Below are 21,700 nucleotides of genomic sequence, written 5' to 3' on the forward strand. Positions count from 1 at the left end.
TGAGTCTCCATCTGTAAGGCTGGGGAAAGCCTTTCTTCTTTCATAAAATGTATCCAACAAATTTTTCAGAGAATTTTGACACGAGGCAGGCAGCTAGCTAACACATCAGCTGATATTACACTCTCCTGTATCCTTCTTGAAAAGGCTGCTGTTCACAGCAGAAAACCAACCCCTTTTTCTGTTAGGACAGTTTCAAATGGGATTAGTAGGCAGAGCTGATCTATCTTGCAGATGCAGACACCACAGAGGCAGCAAAGAATGTGTGTCCTGGAGGCTGACAATAATTAGACCAGATAAACTGCAACATGTAATTAAAATTTGAGAAATCAGCAATAATGCAAGTCAAACTTTCTGCCAAAGAATAAAACTTGTCTACTCTGCTAAAAGGCAATGCTCCTTTACAGTTTATAGGCTCAAGAGCTCAGCAAAGACAGTTCAGCTTCACCTCTGGGGAAATTAATTTGTACAATCCTTATGTGATGTCATGACAGCTCAATGGGACTGCACCTGCCTTTTCAGGACCTCTAGCTCAGAACTGATCAAGAAGTAGATTTGAAGGTAGGAAAATGAAACAATTTTAAAGGATACAACTGAAAGAAGCACAATGACAATATACAAGAAGACAGAAATATTAGAAGGATTTCAGGAAATATGTGACTGGACAACAAATACATGTGCACAAACATCTGAATGCACATTTATACAGTGGGCTCAGAACAGCTCTCACTGCTCCAGGTTCAAAGCCAGACTGAGACAAGAGCCTCATGTGGGAGAAACAGAAAGACCACAGTGGACATGTGAAGGCCACTACAACAATCAAAAGCCACTTCAGATAAGCAGTCCTATAAAAGTTTAATGGATACAAGAGCAAATTTTCAGTCACACCTATTTAAACAGACAGTGGACATGGAACAAAATTCAATTTTCTTTCCCTGCATTACTCCGAACTTTTAATTTCTACTTTGCTGCATCTAAAAACTAAGAAAGGGTTCTGTAATAAATCTGCCTACAGCAAAATCTCAGTCTCCAGTGGAGACTCTTCATGCTTCCAGTGAGTTAATGTTGCCTTATTTTCCTAACCTAAGAGGGTGAGAAGCCCCCATCAGCACCTGAAAGAAAGAAAACTGGAAGTGTATTTGTAAATAAGCTGTTTGGTAACTGAGCTAGTCACTTGTGCAAGCAGCAATGAAGAGAAAGGGACAGAGCATGCAGAGGGAATCACCTGCTGCCTGGGATACGATGGAGAGGAGGATGGAGTGCAAGAAGAGAGCATGATCACTTTTTTGGGGCAGGTCCGAGAACGTTCCTTATGCCTCATCTTTTTTTAAAACAGAAAAAGAAAAAAAAAAATCATAATAATGGTAGAAAAGAGGTAACATTACCAGTGGTTTGGTGAGACAGGCCAGAATGCATGAACTGAGACCATGATCTAAGCTTACACCTCTCTCAAATCAGCTAAAGCAACAGTGTATCTGAAGAGGAGACCCAAGTTTTTACCCAGAGCCACACAATCACATTTCACAGTCAGTGAACACAGATTTGTATCAATCAGCAATTAAACCAACAGCTTTTGAGTCAAGGTCTTACAATCAGTTAAAGGCAAAACTTGGAACTGTCCATAGCACAATTGGACTGCTCTCTTTGCTTCATGAAAAATTACTTATTGCTGAGCCTTAAAATGCTTAAAAATATGCATCCTGTTGACCTAATTACTCTTGCTTGCAGCTCATTACTAATACAATTCAAGTCTCAGTGTTCTGCTCCCAGCTCCAGATCTCTTCTCTCTTACAGACATTACACCATCTCAGGCAAGCTAAAATGTACAACATTCTGTTAGAAACAAATCCAGCTGGTTTATAGATAAAATGGAGCTGTATTTAATAGTCTGCATATTACACAATGCACATACATGTCCTCAGTTTAACACACCAGAAAACATGCCCTTCTAGTGCTGTACTCCTTGTTATGTAGGGTCTTTTTTTCTCCACCATTTCTTGTTTATTAATGAACCTTCAGCCTGATTTTTCTTTTCCTGCTGAGTTCTCACCAGAGCATATCTGGAAATGGTTGCACTGGGAAAAAACAAAATGCTGTGTACTCAAAGCCAGTGTTAGATAAGGCTCTAAAAAACTGCACATGGTGTAGACATATTACAGATGTTTATTACTGCCCTTGCAAACGAGCTGGCACTAACATCTGTTTGGGTGCTCTCTTCCTTTTCAACAAAACAGATAAATAATACACTACTCTATCTCAAACAGATGCTAAAAGCAGCTTAAACTGAAGCATATGACTTTGCACTGCAGTGGATAAGGAACATTTATATGTTGTTTCAAAAGGCTTAGCTATGAAGTCACTCATTTCTAACTGAAAGCATGGCAACGTTCTCAACCACAGAGCTGCTCATGGATTTTCATCTGTCCATGGCCAAGTTTGCATTTCAAATGTCAAAATTTTCACAAAGTTGCTTATTTTTTCAAGGCAAATCTCAGAATGTAATATTGGATGAATGCATGAAGTACATGTTCCGTCAGCCCTCCAGCAGAATGTATTTCTGAGCACACAAGAAAAGGTTGACTATAGGAATGCAGAAAATAATCACTATATTTAAATTAAAAAATTAAAGGTAAAAAAGGAGTATTTGCAGAAGTCATTGGTGTTTTAAGTTCTCTCCTGGTGAGGTTTCAGCTCTTGCTGCCTGTGGTCATCTCAGTCATTATTTATCTTCAAAAAACACAGTTCCAACAAAATTACTGCAAAGTTTGCACTTCTGCCCTTTGTGACACTATAGGGAATGGTCTCAAAAGAAGAAGCAGCAGATGTCCGGAGGCAGAAAAGATGTGCACCAAAAAACACGGGATCTCCATCCTACAAGTATCTTTGTACACATCAAACATGATTTAAGCTCATGTATGACACACAAAAGCTGTTGCTGACAAGAGACCTATAGAACAATAGAAGACTGCTGAAGGCTACAAGATGAAGGTCTGGAAATCCAGGGCAAAATTCAGTTTAAAAGGCTTGTCTCTCACACCATGCCCAGTCAGATCCTCTTCTGGATAGACCATATGGCTTTCAAAGGCTTCATGATCCTGGATGAGATGCTCTTTGCCAAAAGCAGCCAAAATGGCTCAGAAAGCATAGAGCACATGATGGAAGATGTTCTTATACAAGCAGGCATCACCTTCCCAAGAGAGACAGCATTAAAGGTCTTGTGATGACAGTAAAAACTGCTTCAGAACAGATTCTGCCAGGATTTCACTCTTTCTAGGAATTCTCTCTTAGCAAGGTACCTCTACCTCACCTATACAACACACAGAGGTGTTGTATCTCCTGCTTTACAAGCTCAAGGAAACTGTTCACCTAATATCTTAATGCAAGGGGGTAAAACAAGATTTTAGATTTAAACTGGTAAGCAAGTACAGCTAAGGATCTCCACCTGACAGACACCAGCAGGCAATGCCCCAAGGCAGATGCCACTTTCTCTTCAGAACTGTGGGTCCAACCCAGACCATTTCCTTTGCAATTTTTTTCCTTGCAGCCACTCTTATGCTTTTGCAATATACTTTCCTCTTCCATGCAGTTTCCAAAAGACAGGAAAAACCAAACCTGTCGATCACATAAATGCCCTTCTCCCAAAGAGAGGATCTCAACTTCATTTTGCCAGCTAGTAAGAATATTAAGCAACCTGTGGTTTCTCTCAGTAGCACCCAACACCTCCCCTGTGTCTCCTTAGGAGCTGTTTTGCCCCTCTACAAAGCACTCTCCCCTAGAAGGTAATTGCTATGTGATATATTCAGTCAGTAGCAGAAGTTTCTGCTCCTGAACTTCAACACCTGTGCCAAAAGAGAAACCTTTCCACAAGCTTCGTGAACAGTTCTTTCTAGCAAACATATATCATCCCTAAAGAATTGTCAGAAGCAACAGTAATCCTTTAGAGCATGAGCAGTGATAAAGCTCTGGAATGGCTGCCTGGGGAGGTGGTGGAGTCACCGTCCCTGGATGTGTTTAACAAAGCCTGGATCTGGCACTGGTGCCAGGGTTCAGCTGAGGTGTTGGGGCTGGGTTGGACTCAATGATCTTGAAGGTCTCTTCCAACCTGGTCATTCTGTGATTCATGACAGGTCCTGGCATTCAGCAGCACTTCTCTATTGGCAGTCTGTCATCCAGGGATGAGCTACAAGCCAGAGTGACCAATGTCACCACGGAAGGCCAGTCCAGCACCATCAAAAGGTGCAGTCTCACAACTATCAGGTTCTGCCTGCCAAAGCAATCAGAACCAGAAATCTCAGCAGCCAGCTGAGGTACTGCTCCAGCAACAACTTCCTGCAAGAGGGGATTTCTGTCCAGGCTTGGCAAAGCTGGCTGCTTGGCTCAGTGGTTTCAGCTGTCTCTGTTCAGACAAGAATAAATGGCTCTGTGCATCCATGGCTTTTGAATAAAGGTAACCCATATTCTTCCCTTCCCCAGGAACACAGTGAGGAACCTTTGGAACAGGAACCCTATGAGTGAGGCTTTGGTCCTTCTGCATCCTGCAGATTTGGCATCCTTGAGACCCAGTTTTATACTTCTTCATTACAAAAGCACTGCAAATCCTGCAACACATCTGGACCCAGGAATCAATCATCTTCTGTTGATGCAGTAGAACTAATCAAGGAAAGATCATCTCCATGTGTAATATGGAGAGGGAAATCATGCACACAGGGCAATCACTGCCAGTGTTGAAAAAAATAATTTAAATCCTCTGAAAGTAAAATTGTTGCAGAAAGATTTTTCAGAGATATGCCCTACACTTCTTCCTTGATGTTGATAGCATGCCTGTATAGGAAGAGGAGAAGGATTTTTTCTTCCTTTTTTGAAATTTCTTTTCAGTTGTGTAGTGCGGGTATAAACAAGAACAAAGAAACCCAAAAAAATGCTCCCTGGTGAGGAGAAAAATCCTCAATAAAAACAGGAAATAAAACTTTGTCCTTTTTTTCTATCAATGACAAAAGAATGGCAATAAGAACTTTTGTGTTTCACTATAAAGGCTTAATTATAAAGCCTTCATAAACTTTCAGGAACAAATTCAAATAGAAATCTCAAGGGTGCAGGAATGTGGCATTTTCCAAGTGCTAAAACAGAAAGACAGCCAGTGCAATCCAGTTTTTCTTTTTCTAGGAGGCAATACAAGGAGTGCTCATCAACTCACTTAATATTGTACAGTTTTTTTGCTTCAGGGTTTTTTTTCTGCCTTAATAAGTATTCTTGAGAAATAAAATTTGCCTTAATCATGAATTATGTGAATCCATCTCAAAATGTTCATTAGCCTATAAAGAATATTTTGATGAGACAAAGGATAGAAGAACAAATCCTGAGTCAGGAAAGCAAAGCATCCTGACAATAATTTCTCTGGACTTAGATCTTCTTCCTTGAAAAGAAATCTTCTAGATCAGGGCACCAGTCATGACGTGCAGAATTAATTGTGCTGAATGTCTCAGACACAAAGATCACCATGAATCCATATTCATCAAGAACAGTGAATTTCCAAAGCAGTGTCATCATCTTCCTCTTGACTCCAAAGTACACTGATTAAACTACAGCCAGAGAGAAGTAGATGTTTCTCCAAATTATGGCTGTCAGCAAAACACTTCTGAGCACTCTCAGAAACATGAGGAGGCCATTTGCACAGAGAAACCAGTGAGCTGGTTCACAGATGAGGCATCATAGATGAAGCCAGTGAGGTAAGTATCATAAAATGCCTGAAAAGATTACAGAAGTCTTCAGTTTTGGAAAGCACATGGCTGAAAGAAAAACAGCAGCAATGACAATGGCTCGAAACATTGGAGAAAAAATAAACTTTGATACCTGCTGATTTTTCTGCTGTTGGTCCCTATTCTGTAGAAGAAAACTTAAAATGTACTGAATTCACAGCAACATAGGAGTATGCAAAGAAACAAGTGTGAGAAGCTGGCAAGGAAAGCTGCATTAAAGAAAGGGAAACCACAGGAAAATCTCCTGCAACTACAGAATACCTAAGATTTCACATAGGACTAGCAAAACTGATAACCAAGTTTACTATTTATATCAAGGAAGAGCTTTAATATCATAGATAAGATCTTTTTACCTCATAAGTTTCCATAATTGGTTACATTGTTTCCCTTATTTCTAACAGAAGAATCTAGAAATTCTATGGCAAAAATTTCTGCTGCAACATCCATGAAAGTCTAGGTAAGTTGAAACTATCACAAGAAGGCAGGGAAAATTTGATTAAATATTTTTGAAACATTAAACCATACATCATCACCAAAGGGCGATGCTGACTTTATTCACTGGAAATTATTTAAAATAACAGACTCAGACAAGGTGCTGGAAAAGAACTGGCTTAAAAGCACAACAGTGATGGGTAGTGCTGGGTGAGGAGGTGCAATGTAGTGAGAATGAGTTTTCTTTACCTGTTTCCACTGGGGTATGGGGGCAAGCCGGCCCTGCTCTCGTCTGCTGGATGACTGGCTGTGGACACGCTCTTGGTAAGGCAGGACAGGTGGCTGCATGCAGGTTGTAGGGAAGGTGGGACCAAGGAGGAAAGATAAAATAGTGAAGGAAACTCAAAGAAAGCCATAGGAATGGAACACAGATTAAGACAGACAAACATTTAAGAAAAAAATATAGGGTAGGGGGGAATTCATTTAGCAAGTAAAAAAGGAAAAAAAATAACCAAAAATGGGGAATTTCACATATTTTTGGAGCTTTCCTTTCATTTAATTGTTTCTTCAAATCATTGGCTGAGTATGCCAGCCAATGTGTAGCAGCTGAAGAAACATTTTATGGTGTGGATAGACATGGCCGATTATGTTGCACTACAAATGCTGGTATGTAGGGTAGCAGAGACAAACTTGAGCTGGCTTTCAAGCAGCCAGGTCAGGTCCCACTCACGATGTGGCGATGGCACAGAGCTTGGCACCAGCTGTGGGGATGGACTCATGCAGCAGAGCAAGGACTCTGGCACTTAAACCACACTGAGCCTCATCCTGCTGACACTGCACTGCCAGCAGCAGCTTCAAGTGACTCAATCTAACTTCAAAGACAGCTAGCCTGCAGTGCAGCAGCCCAGATACCATCCTGGAGAACAAATGAGCCTCACTTGGAATGACACTAACATCCTGATTGCCAAGAAACTCCCAGGCATTTATCTGCTGCACATACACACGTACAACGCTTAATCACAGTTCACAAGAACAAACAGATGTAACCTGATATGAAAATGTTCAAATCAGAAATCAAATGGTTGTTCTTAAACAGCATAAGGAGAACATTCCTGGAAAGCTTTTAAAGAGCAATAGTAGTTATAAAAGAAACTCAATTGCTGGTCTTCTCCACCCTGTACTAGTAAAATTTAAGCTTTGGGTAAACTTCACTCTTCTTTAGGAGAGCCTTTGAAGTAGAAAAGCAACACTAGCACCAAGTCTTGAGGAATGCATGCTATCACCCATGGTTTTCCTCTTCAATTCCAAAACAAAGGGGTTTATTATCCATCTCCTACCTGTCTTCGTAAGTGTGAGGATGGCACTGGTGCATTCTCTTCAAACTTGGCCAGCAGCTGGGTTGCCATGGACTTGACTTTGTTCTGATTCCCAATGGCAGCATCAATTCTCCTCTCTGTCAGGGCACTCACCAGTGTGGGCCTTTCTTCTCTGTAGCTTCGTGGGAGGTCCTCCTAACAATCAGTGACATCAAAATTTAACAAGATACAACCAGATCACCCTTCTCCTTTCTATCCCTTTGCTGTGAAAAGTCTCTTACGCTAGAGATAACAAATCTCTCAGCCTCACTTGAAAGCTCAGATTTTAATTTCCTTTGGTAAGTCATCAAATGTTCTGTTAAACTTTACTGATCTTTTCAATCTTATTTGATACCTACCAAAAAGATCTCAGCTGAAACACCCCTGTGAAGCCCTTGACATAAACCAAAGCTCATCTTCAAACAACAAACCCAAAGCACTGAATTTTAATTCACCTGTACCCATTTGGCTACAAACACTGAATTTGAAAAACTGCCTTGTGGGCATACTGGAAATGTTTGGATTTTGCATAAACCAAAGTTAAAGTTTAAATATGCATCAAGCTTCTGACAATACCACAAAACTTCATTGAGAAGTTTTGAGTGTTGATGTCCTCATCAAACCATAGCAATTTGCAATAAAAGCAGAACATCAGGGAACTGTAACATTTCACTTGTAGTGTTATTCACTTGTAGTATTATTATAGTAGTATTATGTAGTATTCTTTCATAAACATTAATAAAATATTAGCACTAAAGATACCATTAAAGTGTAACTTCTGAAGAAGAATTAAATTTTATCTAAAAAATCCTATATAATCCCTGCCTGGATATTAAAAAAATGAAAGAACTGAAGTGGGGAAAAATGTACCTACCATTTATTTTGCTCCCTGACACCTCTCACTGTAATACTTACATCCTCAGATTGGCTGGTTTTTCTCCTCTTTCCTGCACCATCCAGTTCCTTTTCTTTTTTGTCCTGAAAACAGAAGGAGTAGGGGAAAGAAAACAAAAATAACTCTCATACCTCTCTGGGCTGAGATAAGTGTCATCAGTGCTCTTAATCAGTTTAGTTGCAAAGCTTATTTAATTCCCTGTGCTCATTCTCCATTTGTTTAAGAGTTTTTTTCCTAGATACTCCTTAGGGGATTGTAACTTTCAACTGGACAATTCTTCAACACTTTCAAATCATGAAAACTGAGCAACTAGCTATGTTCCAAGAGAAAATATATGCCCAAGTACTACCACAAGGCTAAGCTTTTAAGACTAAAAAACACCTCTAGGAGTACATACTAGAGATGCAATTTTGCAGTCATAAAGGTCATGTATTTTCCCATACCAAGGGCTGGTGAGCACATGGTCTCTAGCAAACTAACAAACACTCACACCTGCACTTTTCGCAGCATGGCTGTCCAAGTGCCCCCAGGGCTGTGCCTGCTTACCTTGGGAGTGCGCTTCCGAGAGATGCTTTGTCCCAGTTTGCTGAGGAAGGAGATGGGAGACTTGGTACTGGCAATCAGGGCAGCCTTTTCCTCTGCATTCAGCTCCAGGCTATCTGTTGGTGACAACAGGCACAACAAGGGAATGCCATGAAGTTTTTTTCTATGGTGCTGTTATTGAATACACAACTGAAGGACTCACTGAGTCTTTTTAACATAGCAGCCTTTTTCTTAAATTCTCAGAAATCCTCACGATTTCTAAATTTTGCACAAAATGACTAATGTCTAGAATTAATACCTTTCTTATCTATTCTGCTTTTTCATTTTGCCCAAAGCAGTTCTTTCAGGGTTTATAACCGCCTGTGTTTACTCTATTTACTTTTATATTTAAAGAACATGCTTTAAGGAACATGAGCATCAGTATTCTTAAAAAGAATACAGAATTTTAGAAATAATACATTACACTTACTATATTTTTAAAATGCTATTAAACCCAATTTTTTCCCCTTGCCAGAGAGACACATGTGAATTAAGATCACTAGTAATAAAGAGCTGTAACAACATTATCAATATTTAAAGGCTGGCCATATTGATTTGGGTTAGGTAATTACATCTTTCAGTTCTGATCAAAGATGTTTTGTTCCAAAGATGGCCTGAATTTAGTCTCACCATTCACAGATGATAAATAGGTATAAAACTCAGCTGGTGTTTTGAAATTACTTGTTCAACAACTACTAGCAAGGCACATTAGTTAAGACAAACAATTGTAAGAAAGGAGAAAATTTATCTAGTAGTGCTGAAGTGAACTTTTGAGGACACTATTGTATATTAACTCCTTTTTTTGCTCCTGCTGCTGCTAACGTGGTTTTTATCAGCACCAGTAACAAGTCAACATTTTGTAATGTAAAGCTACAGTAAGTAACCACTCAATGTGCTCATGCAGAAGCAGCATGAAGGTAACTGAAGCACACAAATTCACCCTGGAGCAGTCTTTAAATCCCACAGAAGTGCCCCAAACTGCTTACCACTAGAGGGGATGGTGTCTTTGAACATCTCATAGAACTGTGTGAGGTACATCACCATGGACAGCTTATCTGGCTCTCCAACAGATGCCATTTCCTTTCCAGTCATAATAGGAGAGATCCCAAACTCTTTCTCAGCGATGTCAAAGGCCAGTTGGTTGTTCTTCTCCACATCGTGCTCATCCAAGGAGTCAAAGTCTCTGCAAAGGGCAAAAAGAGGCCTTGCACTGAACCAAGCAGAAACCAGTCTTCTGAAAGAACTCAGACATCCATCTTTTTTTGTCTCTTGAAATGTTAATTTTATTTTCCACCAACATGGCAAAGTTGATGCTACTTAACTACAGTGAACTTCAGCTCAAATATATTTGTTTGCTCCTGTTAAACACCTAGACTTTTCTTCTTAAAAAGCATCATCCTCTGAAATACATCTCCACTTCCTCCTCTACTGGAAGACTGTACAGTGCCTCCTACACAAAATCTTCTGTGCACCTGGAACTAAATTAAATCTTGACTTTTTGTCCCCTTTTCTCTTGACTGATCCACATTTTTATCCTGCTGTCTTTTTCCAAAACTTGTATAACTATATGAAAAACTATAGCTTGTAGAGAGCTACATGAAGCATTTTAAAAGCTGTTTGAACTCCCCACAAGCTATAAAGCTATTAAACAGTGTAGTTCATGTTTACTGAAGTACACTAATACAGAAGTAATTCAGTGCATATGGATTGGAATAACTCCACATATTTTCAGTATGTTTTACAGTGGATTATGTCTTCAAGTACAGCTCTAGAATTTACTTTTTCTGATGTCTCTTCGGGGAGTTGGAGACATTTCAGATTAAAGTACCAGAATCTATGCTATCATCACTTTTTGCAGCCAGTGTTTTCCCATTCCAGAATCTGGGCTGTTTCACCCAATATATCACTGAAGAGGACACCTCTGCCATCCACCCAATCACCAAGTCAGTGTGCAAACAGTAACAACCTCTTCATTTAGGCTGTGGGTCACTATTTTAGAAAGAGCAGCCTGAAAGTCTTTAGGAAGAGCTGCTTTGTTAAACAGGAAATTTATAAAGGACCATGCAGAGACTTGTTCACAAGAGATTTAACTGAAGCTATGAACTGTTCCTTACTCACTTCACACATAAAATTTGTCAGTCAATAATGCTTTCCAGTCAGTACCAATTTGAAGCTTAATTCTGCCAAATCATCCAGAAGGTAAAATGACAACACATTTATTTTCAAATTCATCAAGCTATCATGACCTTCCACTCTGCCAGTGAATCACTGGATGTTGGTTTCTATCAAGTTTAATTGAATTCATTTCAATCTATTTCTTCCTAAGTCACAAATGCACTGCCTCCAACTCCATATTATTAGTTCCAAACATCACTAATTTCCTGCTCCTCCCAGTGATTTGAAGCAGCCAGTTACTCACATTAGGTCTGGACGGTATCTGTGGATAATGGCACACAAAGCTAAGCCACTTTTCCATGACATTGTCAGATCTGTCACATTAACACCAGCATATCCATCAGTCTGCCTCTGGCACCAACTGAGCAATTTACTAGAGCGAGCTACAGACTCTGTCAAAAAAAAAAAAAAAGCACATTTCAAAATAAAAATGAACAACAGCTCAAATTCTAAGTACAACACAAACCCCCATGAATCAACAAGCAAAACCTTAATATAAAAAACAAGTTCCTTCTGCAATGGGTAATGGAGGACTGGATTCTTATTTTTTTTCAAAAATGCTATTAATATTTATTTTAGATCCAAGAAAGTATTTTTTAATTTGCTGAAAACTAATTATCTAAGTTGTAACTTGCCAGACTTTTCACCCTAGCTATTGTAAAAGAGCCCCAGGAAATATAAAACAGCTGCAAAGGCTTGTTAAATACGATCAAAAGGACATACAGTAGCAATGTTCTCTAAAGCCCAGATATACCATTTCTAGGGAAAGAACAGACAAATGTACTTCTGTAACTACTTCTTCTCCCTTGAAAACTTTCCTTTAAAAGCACTGACCTATTCTGACCTTATCTTACCAGAAGATCTGATGAGATTGCAGCCTAAAGGGACATGGCTGCAGGGCAAAGAGCAGAGACTACACAGCTCTTCAGCAGTGAAAGGGAGGCTTAGCAGCAAAGAGCCACTCTGGGAATCCCAAAACACTATCTGGGCATGCAAAGGGCAAAGTCTGACACAGCCCTCAGGGTAGAGACAAGAAGACAGCTACTGAAATGCTTATCACAAGGCATCTAGCTCTCAGAATAATGCAGGCAAAGTGAGGTCTCATTTAGTTGAGAGATGAGACAAAGAAAAGGAAAGCAGGAACATGCAAGACTGCACAAGCAATACATTCTGATACATTTGTAGGAGTTCTGAGTCTACTGTTAGAGTGAACTCAGTCCAGGCTTCTGCACTTTAGGCAAGGACAATGTAAGAGATAAAGGATGTGAAAAGAACTGCCTAGACAAACAAATGTGCTTAGAAAATTAACAGCATTATAAAGCAAGGGAAATTAGGCAAACAAAAATAAATTCCCATGCTAATGGAAACTTGAAAAATTGTAAGCTCAGACTGTTGACAAAACAATTACTGGATACCTTTTCTAAATTAAGAGAATGGTTAAATAATACCCTACAGCCCTGCTGCTCTCTAGTTCCTGCACTGATCCAGCTCCAGAATACCAAAAGGAATAGGACAGCAGCCAGGCCTACCATTTCGAGTCAGCTTTGGTGTCCTGGAGTTCACAAAGTTCTCTATCTCCAGGTGAATGTCTTTCAAGTCTCCTGTATTATACAAGTGGCGTACCTAAAATGGCACACAAAAACATTTAAGATCATCAACATGCCATGCACCCCAGACACACAGAAATAACCAGAAGACAATAAAGAGACATCCCAAGGTACAAAAAAGAAGCTAAGTACATGTAGGTAGCAAAAATCCTATCCCAAGAACCTCACAACAGCAAGCATCAGCTAATCGGTGCTGAACATAAAATCTGTTTTATGACTGCTGCTGCTCAGTGGATACCAAATTGCAATGACAGACTGCTAGACTGGATTATTACAAAGAAAATGCACACATAGAAAACACAAATTTATAGGTTTCCTGTATCATTATATCACAGTTAAAATTATCAAAATCAAACATTCCTAAAAGGGAATTTGTTCAAGTACAAAGTTTACTTTTGACTGATGCAACTGCCTTTCACTGCTTCCATGCTACACACACATCACTCTCTGCCCCCAAAACATTGGCACAGCTTCACCTGAGGAAAGCCACTGCAGATTGCAAGCACTCAGGAGCACCATTTGTGACTTACCTGCTGTGGCCTCAGGAAGTTGACGTTGATATTGGGATATCGGGTGGCAGGATCAATGCTGTAGTGGCTGAAGTTTTTACTCACGTTCTCTGGGGTGGTCTGAGGCAGCAGCCTATAAATGCTTTCCCTTGGGAAAATAACACAAAAAAAAAAGTTTGGGGTTTTGTTTTGGTTCATCTGTTTTGTTTAAGCTTTGTGGTGGTTTGGGGTTTTTGGTTTGTTTTGGCTGGTTTGAGGTTTTGTTCTGTTTTTGTTTTTTTTAAGAGATGTATCACTACTACTATGGCTAAGCAAACTCTGGAGAGATAAACATTCAAATCAGAAATCTAACCACTTCAGACACTGCATAGCTAACAGCCAGCATAACCATATTAAAATCTGCACTTTAATACAACTTCAGAATTCCAAAGGACAAAAGAGAACAATACACTAAGTGAAACTGAAGGGACTGCCCAGTACAATAAAGGCACTGAGATACAGGAAGGGCTCAGGAAGAGGGGCCACCAAGGAGACTGGAGCACTTGACCTGTGAGGAGAGGCCAGGAGAACTGGGTCTGTTCAATATGTGGAAGAGAAAGCCCAGGGAAGATCTTACTGCTGTCTGAACTGGCTAATGGAAAGGTGGTGAAGTCTGGCTTCAACAGCAACATTATTTTCCTCGCTGTTTTTTTAAATTCAAACAAATGGAATTTTAAGTATGAACTGTGCCATTGTGCAATTTTAGAAATTATACTATGGTTCCTGATGGTCAGAAGCTGCAGTTGCTGAGTTTAAAATAGGACCTAGAAACTGTTGCTTTTACTCACTCTGTCTTCTAATTACCCGAGTTCTGATCTCCAAGAGAGTCCTTTGAGTCACCAAAACCACACTGGAGCAAAGCTGATTAACACATCAAAAACTCAATACTTCAAAAGAGACAAGATGTTGTTTGGCTTACATGAAACAAAGTGACCAAGGACAACATGAAAGATAGCAAGTCACAGCTTCCTTATAAGGAAATAATAAAAAGTATTCACAAGATAATAGGCGACAGCAAGAACTTTTGTATCTAGTACTTTAAATGCATCTACATCTTCATCTGGTTTGCCATTGAAGGGCTGGTGACAGTCAGGCTCAATTTGTCCATGCAATGTCAATAAGCACCTAAAAAAAGATTCCTCATGTAATCTTTTAAAACTAGAACCAGAAATAGCAACATTTCTTACTCATCCATATACTTCAGTTTATCAACTCCTTTGAAATTTTTTCCTTTAACTGAATTATACCCTCGTGCATTCTCTAAAAACAGTGAGAGTCTGTATCTCTCATTCTGTCTACATATTTGTACTAAAAGAAACTGTAATGAACGATGAGATGTTGGAGGATTGGATTAGAACTGTAAATGTATTCACTTTCTCCATTACCTCTCTGCAAGGACTTCCAAAGGACTGGCTCCGAGTGACCAACTTCGTACCATCCAAGCAGAGTCCATTGCAGCCAAAAATCCCCTGGCTATTCCAGTTCCCATTGGCCAAAACGGCTGATATTACAGGTTACCAAAGGAAAAAAAAGCAGAGAAAGGAAAAGCATCACTTAGGGAAAATCTTAAAGAAGTATCAAGTACATATTCAGGCAGTAATCTGCTGGGAAATTATAACTCAGTAATTAGCTTCAAGTTCCACTCCCACTGGGCTAGAGGAAACCAGATGTACAGTGAACAGCTCGAGAGCTCTCCCAAAGCCAGTGCTCCTCTATTTCCAACAGTAATTCATAGCCTGGAGTGCCTTAACAGCTTCTCTTCAAGACAGCACTTTTTAAACCAACTACAAAATGCTAACTACTAGCAGGCCTACAGTGGGTTCTCTACAGAGTCAACAAGAAGCAGATGGAACAGACAGAACTTCAGAAAAAGCTCTGCACACATTTTCTTAAGCGCGATCATTACCACGCTAAAAATTCTGTTTTCCCAACACTCCCACCCTTCCTTCCAACCTCCCACTTTCTTCTATAACAAACAGCAGCTTTCCTTAGAGTGCCTCTCTGTCAGGCAGCACGGATCTCAGCGGTTTGTGCTCATTCAGGGCTGACCACGAACCTCCAGCAGGCTGTCCCCGACCAGTGCCACGAGCAGCTGGTGGCCGTTCTGCTCGCGCACCAGGGCGGCGTTCTCGGAGGCGTACATGCACGTGAAGTCAAACATGGCCACGTCGGGCTGCCCGTAGTGGTTGATGGCAAAGTCCAGCGAGGGCAGCTGCTGGTTAGTGGAGAAATCTGCTGCCTCCCTGGCATAGTTCAGCAAAGCCTCCTGGTCCACGTTCTCCCGGGACAGCAAGACCTCCGTGTCAGCATGGTCCTGCCAAAACCAGCACAGTTAAAGTGCTGCGGTCAAACCCACAAGTTTAAGATTGGTATATATTGTAGCTGGCATTAAAATTCTGAGAAATCTACTCATACAAATTTGCTTGCTAATTTCTTTCATTCCTATCTGTGTTACTACTTCCAGGAGAAAATCTACTGTATTTGCAGGGTGCCTCATGGCAAGAAGGAATGATGAATCTGACTCCATGCTCTCAGAAAGCTAATTTATATTATATTAAAGAATGCCATACTAAACTACACTAAAGAATACAGAAAGGATACTTACAGAAGGCTAAAAAGATAATAATGAAAACTCCTGACTCTTTCCAGAGTCCCAACACAGCTTGGCTGTGATTGGCCAATGAGTGAAAACACTCACACCAGAAATTCAACGAAACAATCACCTGTGGGTAAACAATCTCCAAACACATTCCACATGTGGCACAACACAGGAGAAGCAAATGAGATAAGAATTTGTTTCCCTTTTTCTCTGAGGCTTCTCAGCTTCCCAGGAGAAAATCCTGGGTGAAAGGATTTTTCAGAAAATATAACTGTGACCAAAATCTATAGATCTTTTATTGCAAACAGTAATGAGTCCTGCTTGCATTGCTGACTGTGAAAGGGCTAAGAAACTTTTGAGTATTTTTCATTCCCATAAAATAAGAGGAGCTCAACTAAGCTATTAAAATGTTCCTTCAGAATATTTTATCTTAGCATGAGCAAACTCCCAAATCTACAAAAGGAGACAAATTTGAAAAGGACAGGTTTTGTAACATTTGTCTGATGATTTAAAATACTTCAGAAGGGCGTTAACTGCCTTTTAGAACACCATTACATTCATGTTCTAAAGTAAGAACTTAAGAACTGTAGAAAAACATTATGTGATGGAGGAGAAGCACATTTTCCTACTTTCACCTTACCAAAAGTAAATTATCATCACAATTTCAGCTTACAGAGAATACAGGAGAAGTTAATACCCACATGCCGTATCACTCCTTTATCCAGCAAGCTCTGCTTTTTGGCAGTCATGACAAAGTAGTGTGTATCATCCTTGTAGTAGACAATGTTCTCCAAGTCAATGCCTTGTGACAGAACAAAAGACATGGTAATGAAGGAACAAGTTAGGAGTTATGTGCAACAGAAGTTCTACCAGAAGAAAGTAAATTGAAACTGCATGATTAGAAAGAGAATATGCCAAGCAACTTTCTTCCATGCTCTGAGTGACTTTAAAATCTGAACTGTCAACAAAACCACAGCACATTTCACCTGCATAAAGCTACCTCTTTTAAAACATCCATTTATCATCACTCTAAGGTTTGCATTCAGACGTGGAGTGCAAAAACAAAACTCTGGATTCATGACCTCTTCCCATTTAGGGCTTTGATTTCCTGAAAACCATAAATTCTCCACTTCTGAATCAAAATGACACACAACTGCTTTGTACAGCAGAATAGCTACAAAAACAAGGAAATCACATTTCAGAGGCAGCAATGACTGACTGCCTTGCACAAGATGTTTGTTTCTGGTTAAACACACAAACCTGAGCTGCAAAATCGTAATTATAAACACAAAGACTTGATATTTCACTGGAAATCTGTCAAGTGCTGGCAAACCTGTGGCATCTCGGAGATCCTGGAAGAACTTCTGGTTGAAGATGAAGGCCACACCGCTGATCTCTTCTACTTTGGCTTCAGCTGTGGTGTTGCGATTGATGAAGTTTGCTGTGATAGCGATTGCAAGCTTGCCGCGGAATTCCTTCCGGCGAAACCCTGCAGGAAGGATAAAGTGGCAATGCTGGAAAGCAAACACACCTTCAGAGAGGGATCAGTATGCCACAGACAGGTGCACTCACACAGTAAAGGGAGAGAAGGGAATGGATGAGCTACAAACTCCTCCAAAGAGGAAAGAACAATTGCTTCATTAGAAAAGTGTTCTTTAGGGAAAAAGCTCCCCACCACCCTGTCTCTCCTCTCTGTTCCTAAAGCTGCAATTTCCATTAAAAAAAAGATTCTCTGCTACACAGAATAATACTCAACACCTCAGTTCCTACACCCAAAGGTAGGAGTGACAATACTACTTAACTAAAGAAAAAATGTAGGAAAAATTATCCAGATCAAAAACCCTTATGTCTTTATTAGTTTAGAGGAAGAAAACAAACACCACCCACATCTCTGCTATAAATGGATTTTTATATGGACTTTTAATCTCCCAGTCACTTGTCACCTGTCCCTATCACACTATCAAGTGTATTTCCAGATGTTGATTGGTGTGTTAAAGGCCACTTTTGTTCCAACAAATTTAAGAATAACTTTTGTTTGGAGGTGAATTATGAACCATTACCTTCTAAGGTGTTTCTCCTGCCATCCCCTCCAATGATTACTTCAAACTCATACTCAGACACTGGATGGGTTTTGGGATGGACCAGTGCACGCCAACCTATTCCTGTAGATAAACTCCAAGTTAGTGACAATATAAATGGCAATAATAACAGAAAAAAATTAAATAAAACCAGTTCTTACTATCAATAAATCCTTCAACACATGATCAGTCAAGAAACCCAGCAGGACAGCTACACTGATGACAGGGCTATTCCTGAAGCAGCAATTCCATGTGAATCAGAAGTAAACATAGCCCTGCTAAAACTCCCCTAATTCCTTTAAGGGCCCCTATAAACTTCTCTACTGCCTATACAATTAATAAAAGGCCAAACTACAAGTAAGCTACAACTCCTGTGGTGATCAGAGAAGAGGTTTCACAGCGATACCAAAAGCATTACAAGGATCATTCACCAATGTAAATACACTTAGTGAGTGCAAAGAAAGGAGTTGTTTTAAAATGTTATCAAAATGTTACATAATAGGCTTAAGTATTTTAGAAGCAATTACAATTTACCATGTCTTGGTCTATTTCTGTGCAGTCCTCCTGGTGACTTTGTTTCGTTCAGTAACTAATTTGGATTTGCCACTAGAAAAAGCAAATCCTACTAAAAATCCAAGCAAAATGGATTAATAACTATTCTTATTAATAGAGCACGAGGAAAGGACTTAACATCATAAGCAGAATTAAGGAGTGTATCCTGTGTATCCTACCACAACTTCCCCCCTTCTCTACTGCCCATTTCAGTGCTACTTGCTTTCATTCTCCTGGTCCTCTGGAGGGTAAACGAGCCCCCGGAACTCCACGTTGACATGGATCTCTATTCCCAAGATCAAGGCAACCTTCAAAAGGATCAGCTGGAGCTGACGGATACCTGCAAGAAAAAAAGCAGATTATAAAGAAATAGAAGGAAAAGAAAAGAGGCCAAGCGCCCATGTGTGTCTGTGTGACATTACTGATACCCTGACAAAGGCCAGCTGCCACTTTCTTCTTCCCCACGGAGTTCCCAGTGATTCATCCAGGCACCACTGGTATGTGATTTCACAGCATGCTAAGAAAACTCTACACAGCTGAAAACCCAACCCTTTTCAAAGCATAAAAAGTAGTTTTTTAGTGCTTCAGTCCCCTAACCAGCAACAAGGGTAACAGCCAGGACATGAGCTGCAGAAGAAGGAGGGCAGACAGCACTGGCAGGACTGCATTTGTCACAGATGGCAGAGAGCCACTGGATCAGCCTGGATGTAATACTGACTGCACCTCCATGCCAGCACCTCTGGGTTAGTGAGGGCATAGAAAGCTCCTCACCACCTCTTCAGGTAACTTTGGCAATGACAATGAAAATTACAGTGTGCAAACTCAATGAATTTGAAGGAAAACACCTTACTGTCATACGTCAGACACTGAAATGAAAAAATCCTTCACCTAAACACTAAATTTTAGCTGTGCTGATACACAAAAAACCCCCAAAATGCATAAAAACTGGAAGAATAAAAATGAAAATAGAGGGAAAAGCAATCTGCAAGGTTGAAGTTACAAAGACATCTTCCAGTTTTACCATTTGTTGCCAAATTAAAAAAAAAAAAAAGACAACAACACCTGGTTGCACCTTGTACAGTCAATTTTGGGGAAGAAAAAGAAAAGAAAAATAACTCCTACTCCACCAAAGCATTCAGCTTTCAAAGAGGACTGACTTAACAGAATATAAAAATCATCAAGATTATTCTCAGTTTTAACACAAACATCTATTTAATCAAAACATATTTTCATCACTCTCCTGAACATTAACAAAGCCAAAACTGTTCCACCTTTCTCCAGACAGAAATTCACAAGAATATTCAAAAGCATGCACTTATTTTTCTTTACAAGTTGCTCAAGAGAAACAGAACAATGCAGCAGCTGCAGGAATGTATCAGCAAAAACCAGAAAAATTACCCATTAAAAGAAAAAAAACATTTGAGCTTTAAGTGTACTTTTCAGTGTAGGAAGAAGCTATGCCTTAGGAATGTCTAAGAGATGACAGATAAACACTGCATGTTTTAATCTCATGACCAGCCCAGAATGCACAATGCAAAAGTAACGCTGAAATATACAAATATACAAATACAAAAATTTGAGAGCAGGGACTGTGTAGGCTGAATGTTCACCCTCGCCTTCCTCCCCCCAGGAAGAAGCAGTGCTGCTGTGCCCAGCCCTGCCTGTACTCACTGATATGGTCTATGGATCCTGCACAGAATTTGCCGTAGAACTTTTTGGCGCCGAGGCCGCGGAGGTCGTGGATGGTGAAGGGCCAGAGGTGCAGCACGTTGTTGCGGGAGAAGGCGTCCCTCTTCTCTATCACCACCACCTTGGCTCCCAGGAAGGACAGGTCGATGGCTGTGCGAAGGCCACAGGGTCCAGCCCCAATTATCAGACACTGCAAAACACCAGCACTGAGTGACTGCACAGTCCTTGCAGAAATGGGATTTCTGCAACAGCTTCTGAGCATCCCACAGCTCTTAGGAAGAAGTGCTCTTTGTATGAAACATAAGCTGAAATCTCAGATCAGTCTGTTTCAACCTGCTAAGTTCTGCCATTGATAAGAAGAAACTGCGACCTGAAATTTAAGTATTAAAGACTCAGAAAGCAGGCAAGTAAAACTGTGTGCTTGCAAGCCTTGCTCTAGGAAGAGCTGCCAAGTCATACTTTTCAAGTTACCTGGAGAACACCAATATTTCTGAAGGCTTCTCCCTCCCACATTCCACCTTTTTTTTCTTAAAAACAAAACAAAACAAAAAATCAAAACAACCCCCAAAAAAACAAAAACAAAACCACTGACAAGTTTTCCTCTCATCTTCCAAACACTGAGCTGGCCTTTCTTAAGAATATCTTCAGTAGTATTGCAACAGCTACAGCAGACAAACACAAGACATTAATGTTTTTATAAACACCATCATTTAGAGTAACAGAATAAAAGAGTAGCCAAGTCAGAGCACAAGATTTTATGCCTTTGGTGGTGCTTTGGGGCTTCTATTACTGCAGCAAAGGACACTTCAGGGAAGTAGACATCATGTAAACAAAACCTTTGTGTGATCAGACAAATCTTTTCTCCAACCTAACCTTTGTCCTTCACCTTCCCTTATCTCTTTCCACTTTACTCACAAACACCATCAGATGCTAATAAACAACTTGAGAATGTAAAATACGTGCATGTCTAGTGTTGAAGTACCTTCTGAGAACAGAATGATGCAGCAAAATACTCTCTGATTAAAAACCCAAGATAGTCAGGAGACACTTTTAACCCACAGAAACTGAGGTTCACAGAGAAAGTGTTGGTATGTGCAGTCACATAAATACAGTACACAGTCCATTTCTTCATTATTGCACTTTGATTTCTACTGAGCAAACCAGAGACCTTGTTACAGAGGTGGCTGCTGCTGCTGCCACGTGATTCTCTTCCAGATCCTTATGGCTGCACAAGAAAGCGCTTTGAGAAACTCCTAATTATGCCAAAATTTAACTATGAGCCAGCGTTCTGATAAACAACCAATCCCAAAAAGCAAAACTTGGTGTTTAGTGGTCATCCCCATCTGACAATTTTTACAGGCCGCCACCTTCTCACCACTTCACCACTTACTCACTGGGGCACAAACTCTGCAGGCACCATGAAACTGCAAATGTA

General features: G+C 40.1%; 1 protein-coding gene across 10 annotated transcripts in view; it reads right to left on the minus strand.

The window, feature by feature from the left end:
• The window catches only part of MICAL3 (microtubule associated monooxygenase, calponin and LIM domain containing 3), a 151,829-nt gene that overhangs the window by 80,250 nt on the left and 49,879 nt on the right, over positions 1 to 21,700 (minus strand). For 9 of the 10 annotated variants that reach the window (XM_059472446.1, XM_059472445.1, XM_059472442.1 and 6 more), the window contains exons 3-17: positions 20,248 to 20,455; positions 18,800 to 18,916; positions 18,007 to 18,108; positions 17,280 to 17,435; positions 16,648 to 16,748; positions 15,404 to 15,661; positions 14,733 to 14,848; positions 13,330 to 13,456; positions 12,722 to 12,815; positions 11,437 to 11,584; positions 10,004 to 10,200; positions 8,982 to 9,094; positions 8,456 to 8,518; positions 7,523 to 7,696; positions 6,435 to 6,527 (exon numbers count right to left, since the gene is read on the minus strand). In XM_059472446.1, coding sequence (XP_059328429.1) covers positions 6,435 to 6,527; positions 7,523 to 7,696; positions 8,456 to 8,518; positions 8,982 to 9,094; positions 10,004 to 10,200; positions 11,437 to 11,584; positions 12,722 to 12,815; positions 13,330 to 13,456; positions 14,733 to 14,848; positions 15,404 to 15,661; positions 16,648 to 16,748; positions 17,280 to 17,435; positions 18,007 to 18,108; positions 18,800 to 18,916; positions 20,248 to 20,455 — 2,067 coding nt within the window. Of the gene's footprint in view, positions 1 to 1,222; positions 1,319 to 6,434; positions 6,528 to 7,522; positions 7,697 to 8,455; positions 8,519 to 8,981; positions 9,095 to 10,003; positions 10,201 to 11,436; positions 11,585 to 12,721; positions 12,816 to 13,329; positions 13,457 to 14,732; positions 14,849 to 15,403; positions 15,662 to 16,647; positions 16,749 to 17,279; positions 17,436 to 18,006; positions 18,109 to 18,799; positions 18,917 to 20,247; positions 20,456 to 21,700 lie in introns of all 10 variants that reach the window. The other variant, XM_059472447.1, reaches the window with a different exon arrangement.

The sequence above is a fragment of the Ammospiza nelsoni genome, chromosome 5 (assembly GCF_027579445.1).
Source record: "Ammospiza nelsoni isolate bAmmNel1 chromosome 5, bAmmNel1.pri, whole genome shotgun sequence".
NCBI classification, from domain to species: Eukaryota; Metazoa; Chordata; class Aves; order Passeriformes; family Passerellidae; genus Ammospiza; species Ammospiza nelsoni.